The sequence below is a fragment of the Talpa europaea genome, assembly GCF_964194135.1.
Source record: "Talpa europaea genome assembly, contig: HAP1_SCAFFOLD_417, whole genome shotgun sequence".
Taxonomy (NCBI): domain Eukaryota; kingdom Metazoa; phylum Chordata; class Mammalia; order Eulipotyphla; family Talpidae; genus Talpa; species Talpa europaea.
This window is the reverse complement of record NW_028167740.1, coordinates 833-6,264: the sequence shown is the minus strand read 5'-3', so window position 1 is coordinate 6,264 and position 5,432 is coordinate 833. Positions and strand designations below refer to the sequence as shown.

At 74.0% G+C, this 5,432-nt stretch overlaps 1 protein-coding gene across 2 annotated transcripts; it reads left to right on the top strand.

Annotated features, from left to right (window-relative positions):
* Nucleotides 1-957: 957 nt before the first annotated feature.
* Nucleotides 958-3,067, top strand: RASSF7 (Ras association domain family member 7). Of its 2 annotated transcripts, XM_084259908.1 has the most exons (6): nucleotides 958-1,006; nucleotides 1,287-1,412; nucleotides 1,546-2,258; nucleotides 2,361-2,486; nucleotides 2,560-2,638; nucleotides 2,734-3,067. In XM_084259908.1, the coding sequence occupies exons 2-6, from the start codon at nucleotides 1,289-1,291 to the stop codon at nucleotides 2,763-2,765; spliced, it is 1,074 nt and encodes a 357-aa protein (XP_084116034.1). In that variant the 5' UTR covers nucleotides 958-1,006; nucleotides 1,287-1,288; the 3' UTR covers nucleotides 2,766-3,067. The 2 variants fall into 2 exon arrangements, with proteins under 2 accessions (XP_084116034.1, XP_084116035.1); XM_084259909.1 differs by lacking the exon at nucleotides 2,361-2,486.
* The last annotated feature ends 2,365 nt before the right edge of the window (nucleotides 3,068-5,432 follow it).

Sequence of the window (5,432 nt, the reverse complement as noted above, 5' to 3'; positions counted from 1 at the left end):
GCGCGGCCCCGCAGGGCCTCTCCAGCGGCCTGCTCGCCCCCCCAGCGCCGGCCTTCCGCGCCCCACTCCGCGCCGCGGGCCCACTGGCCTGTCGCCCGACGGCGGGAGACGCGCCCGGGCCGTCTGCCGGCAGGGCAGGTTCCGAGCGAGCGCGGCGCGCACCGCCGGGCGGCAGAAGGGCGGCAGCGCGGCCCCAGGGCGGGCGCCTCCGACGGGCCCCCCGACCCCGCCGGCGCCCGCCGGGCCCGCGCCGCGCCCACGGCAGCCCGGCCCGCGCGTGCCCCCGAGGGCGCGGGTGCTCGGCCGAGGGCGGCGCGGGGGGCCCGCCGGCGCCCCTCCCCGGGCGGGGGCCGCGTGCCGCGGGGGCCTCGGGGGACGCCGCGGGGCGCGAGTCCGCCGCCCGCCCCGCCGCGCCGCCCGCCCCGCCGCGCCGCCCGCCCGCGCCCGCAGACGCGCTTCCGCGTAGCGCCGGGCCCGCGCCCCCGCCCGCCCACACCTGGGCGCCGCCGGGGGCGGGGCCGGGCGGGAGGGCGGCCAATGGGGCGCGGGCGGGGCGCCGCGGCGGCGGCCAATGGGCGCGGGCGGGGGGCGGGCGGGGCGCGCCGGCCGCCAATCGGGGCGGGGCGGGGCGGGGCGCGCCGGCCGCAGGCCAATGGGGTCGGGGCCGGGGCGCCGGCGGCGGCAGGTTGCGGCGACGCCGGCCGCGGGGAGCGGGTCGCCGCCGGTGCCCGAGCCCCGAGCGCCCGGGTGCGCCGCGCCGGGTCCCCGGTCCCCGAGCGCCGGGCGCGGCCCCGGCCGGCCAGGCCGCGACGCCGACGGAGGGACGCGAGCCGCACCTGCCGCCGCCCGCGGCCGAGCGGGAACGGGGCCCGCCGGGGCCGGGGGCCGACGTCCGGCGGCCGGCCGGGCCCCGCACACCGCCCGCGGGGGCGCGCGGGGGGCGGGGGGGCCGGCGGCGTCCGGGAGCCGGCGGCCGCCCGCGGAGGGGCGGCGCCCTCTGAGCCAGGTGACCGGAGAGGCAGGAAGCTCCGGGGCTGGTTAATGGTTCCCGGGTTCCGGGAGCGGGGAGGCGGGGCGCCGGGGAGGCGGAGGGGAGCCTCGAGTGCCCCGGGGCGCGGGCCGGTCGGGGGGCCCGGGCTTGACCGCCGTCACCCCAGGAACGCGCGCCCCGCCGGCGGGGCGGCGAGCAGGACTGCGGCCGAGGCTGGCGGCCCGGAGCCAGTTCCGGGCGGGGGCGGGCGGCGGCCGGGGCAGGCCTGACCCTGGCCTTCACCCCTGCGGGACAGGGATGCTCCCGGGGCTGGCGGCCATGGAGCTAAAGGTGTGGGTGGACGGCATCCAGCGCGTGGTCTGCGGGGTCTCGGAGCAGACCACCTGCCAGGAAGTGGTCATTGCCCTAGCCCAAGCCATCGGTGAGTCCTTCAGGGGCAGGCCCGCCGGCGCGGAGGGGGCCCGTCCACCCCCAGGGAGGGTGGGGGCGGCTGCTGACCCGCTTGCCCTCCCCCAATTCCTCAGGCTAGAGACTGACCCCTGCCCCCACCCCAGGTCAGACAGGCCGCTTTGTGCTGGTGCAGCGTCTCAGAGAGAAGGAGCGGCAGCTGCTGCCCCAGGAGTGTCCAGTGGGCGCCCAGGCCACCTGTGGGCAGTTTGCCAGTGATGTCCAGTTTGTCCTGAGGAGGACAGGGCCCAGCCTAGCCGGGCGGCCCTCCTCCGACAGCTGCCCACCCCCTGAGCGTTGCCCAATCCGCGCCAGCCTCCCTCCGAAGCCTCGACCAGCGCTGGGCCGTGAACCTCGCAAAACACTGACCTTCAGCCTGGGGGGCCCCAGGCTGGCCCCCAGCCTGGCGCCCCCTGAGCCTGTGGCCCCCGGAGCACCCACACCAGGCGGCTGCACAGACCTGCAGGGTCTGGAGCGGAGGGTGCAGAGCAACGCGGCCGAGCTGGGCCAGGAGGCCTTCTGGGAGCAGGAGTTGCGGCGGGAGCAGGCCCGGGAGCGGGAGGGGCAGGCGCGCCTGCAGGCGCTGAGCGCGGCCACCGCCGAGCACGCCGCCCGGCTGCAGGCCCTGGACGCCCAGGCCCGCGCCCTGGAGGCCGCGCTCCATCTGGCCACAGAGGCCCCTGGGCCTCCCTCACCCGCGACATCAGCCACAGAGCGGCTGAGGCAGGACCTGGCGGCCCAGGAGCGCCAGAGCGAGGAGGTGCAGGGCAGCCTGGCCTTGGTGAGCCGCGCACTGGAGGCAGCGGAGCGCGCCCTGCAGGTGAGCCGGGGTTTCTCCCAGCTTGGGGGTCAGGTCGGACCAGGAAGAGCCGGCGGTGTGGGAGCCCCGTGGCTGTGCCCTTGAGGGTCCCACCCGCCCCAGGCCCAGGCCCAGGAGCTTGAGGAGCTGAACCGGGAGCTCCGCCAGTGCAACCTGCAGCAGTTCATCCAGCAGGCGGGGGCTGCCCTGCCCCCACCACGGCCGAACAGGGCCACCCCAGGCACACAGGTCAGCGAGGTTATGGGGGGCGGGGGGCCCAGCCAGCCGCAAACTGAATCTTCTGAATCTGCTTCCACCACAGGAGCTTCTGCCTCCAGCCAGGGAAGAATCCCTCTCAGAAGCCCCAAGTCCTGCCCTCACGCCCACCCTGAGCCCGGAGGGTACGTCTGCCCACTCCCACCCCCACCCCCCGCTTTGGGTGGGATGAGGTCCTGCTGTGGCCCGCTCAGCCTCCTCAGCTGTGTCTTCCCCACAGTGGCCCCCATGAAGCAGGACACCTGGAGGTAGCAGCACCCGCCTAATGTAGCTGTCCACTGCAGCCCGGCCTGGATGGCGGGAGAGTCGCGGCCAAGCGGGAAGCCTGTCCTGGGGCTGAGGTGCCACCTCTGAGCCCGGGGTTTCAGCCTTGGGGACGGGGAGGTTCCCCAGGACTTGCCGAGCCTGTGCAGCCCCCGAGAAGCATGGCCAGCTTGGAACAGGCCAGGCCCGCAGGACACAGCGCGCTGCTGGGCACGGGAGACGGGGCACGGGAGAAGGGGCACGTGCCCGCGCAGTGGCCCCTCGCCTGACACTGAAACCTCAATAAACTGGCCAGCAGGACTCGCGTGTGTCCTGAGGCTGCCCTGGACAGGGTCTGCAGGGCCAGAGCTCCTGAGTTGCCCAGGGTGGCCACAGCCAGGGCTCCTGGGAAGGGGTTCTGGGGGCCAGTGACTCAGGCTCCCAGGGCTGCAGGTTTCTGGGGTTCTCTGCAGCCAAACTGGGGGTGTTGGCCTGGGGGGCCAAGCAGCTCTGACCTGCTACTCGCCAACAGCAGGAGCTGCTGCTCCTGGGGTGGCTCCTGGACGTGGAGCCTCCAGGAGGCCCAGACCCGCCTGGCAAGTTCACTGTGAGAGAGCCGCGGGGGCGGCCCGCATGCCGGGTCACTCTCGGAGGGTGTGGCCGCCATGCTCCCCACATCCCCTCTCCGCTCTCTGCCTGAAATGGGGCAGGGCGGTTTCCAGTCAGTTTGGGCCTCGGTGTGGCCTCAGGCGCCCTGGCCACGCTGGGGTCTACACTCGGAGCAGTCTTTGGGACTCTGGGATGCCCTAGGTTGTGGCCGTCTTGGTGCCGACTTTTTTTTTTTTTTTTTTTTTTTTTGGTGCCGACTTTGAGGGTGGGCAGCTTTGGGGTGGCATCCAGCCACCAGTGGTTTCCTTGCTTTCCTCGGAGCAGGCAGGAAGCGGCCTGAGATTTGAGGACAGAGCCGCCCCAGGGGCAGTGGGGTGAGCAGGACTGGGCACTTCAGGTGGGGAGAGGAGGGGCTGGCTGCCCACCCCCACCCCTCAGCGCCTGCTTCTGGGAGCCCGAGGGCCACAGCTGGCAGGCACAGGCTGGGGGCTGCACCAGGTGGGAGGCTGGGAGCTCGGGCTATTCCCTGGGCGGTGACCTCCCTAGCTGGGGAGGGTGGAGCCTCACCACGGGTCATCTCCCAAGCTAAGCATGCAGACCAGCAGGCAAGGCCAGCGCATCAGGGTGCCCCACCACCTGGGGTCATCTGCTCCCCCTGACCAGTTCCCCATCCCCAGTGGACGCCTGCGTGTGCTGGTAGCTCCCAGGCCCGTGTCCCTCCTGAAACCGGCGGGGGGATTTGGGCTCAGTTGGCCTCCGGCCCTGAAGAAGCTAAAGAACAGCTTCTCCAGCCAAAGGGACCCGCGGCGCCACCCCCCACCCCCGAGGATCAGGACCTGCGTGTGATTGTTCCAGGCAGACAAACCCCCCCACCCCGAAAAGTAGCCAGCGGTGCTGCGGTCACTTTGCAAATCCTTGAGTGGCTGAAGGGTTACTTTTGAGTTCTAAGCTGTACTTTAAGTCAGCAACAGAAGCCGTGAGGAGGGCGCAGACCAGAAGGTCCCACTCCGCAGGCCAGGCCGTGCTGGGGGGCCTGTTCATGTCCCTGGGCTGCCGCTGCCTGCCAGCAGTGACCTGGCCACCTGGTTCAGACCCGAACCTGCTGGGCCACAGGAATAGCTCTGCTGCGGCAGCCCAGACACCGGTCCAGGCTCATGGTCTCCAGGGAGCCTGCCTGTACCGCAGGCCGCAGACCACCCCTGGCCCAGCGGCCTGCAGGCCGGTGGCCCCTCTGGGTGGCTTCGGGACCAGCAGTCTTCACCTTGGACTTGAGGACACCCAGCAGAGAAGGTGGGGTGGTAGCCATCATGCTGGGGCGCCAGTATGTGCCCCCTCTTCTGGCAGGGCCATGTCACTGGGCCCACAAATGGGCCGAAGGCACCCTGACTCTTTCAGTGGCCATGCTGGACACAGGGACACAGAAGAGCCAGCGCTGTCCTCCTGCAGGGTCCCGGAGGCGGCTCCAGGGCTGGTCCAGTCCTGGTGGTGGGCGCTGCCCACCACGCCCCGGCTGTCCTCCGCCCGGCGCGTCCAGAAGGCCGTCCCAGGAGCACTGCACGCCCGGCGCCCCCGCGCAGGAGAGCGCGCTCCGGGAGGACCTCGGGCCCAAGCCGAGCCCCCCAGGCCTCCTTCCCCCACCCGGCGGCGCGGGCCCGGCACGGCGGGGTCACGGAGGGGCCGGGGCGTCGCGCTGCCCAGGGACAGGTCAGCCGCTGTCACACGCACAGTGGGTCCGGAGCAGCGCAGTGTGCGGTGGGCAGGGGCTGCCCTGCGCCCGGAGGGCCCGGCGGGCGGGCGGAGGGTCGTCCCCGGCCCGGCCCCCTCCCTCGGCTCCCGCCGGCGCGTCCGCGTCCCGCCGCCCCGGCCCGGCCCGCACCCCGCCGCCGGGGGGGAGGGCGGGGCGCGCCCCCGCCCGCCGGCCGCGACCCCCCGCGCGTCACCTGCGGCCGCGCCCGCGCTCCGCCCAACTTCGGCGGCGGCCGAGCCCCGCACCGCGGCCCCGCCGGGCCCCGCCGGCCCGTATGCAAATCGCGGGGCCCGGCAGCCAATGACGGGCCGGCCCGGGCC

Coding starts and splice junctions, on each gene's coding strand:
- RASSF7 (XM_084259908.1), top strand. CDS start 1,289: ATGCTCCCGGGGCTGGCGGCCATGGAGCTAAAGGTGTGGGTGGACGGC. Junction 2,259..2,360: donor CAGCGGAGCGCGCCCTGCAG/GTGAGCCGGGGT, acceptor CACCCGCCCCAG/GCCCAGGCCCAGGAGCTTGA. Junction 2,487..2,559: donor GGGCCACCCCAGGCACACAG/GTCAGCGAGGTT, acceptor CTTCCACCACAG/GAGCTTCTGCCTCCAGCCAG.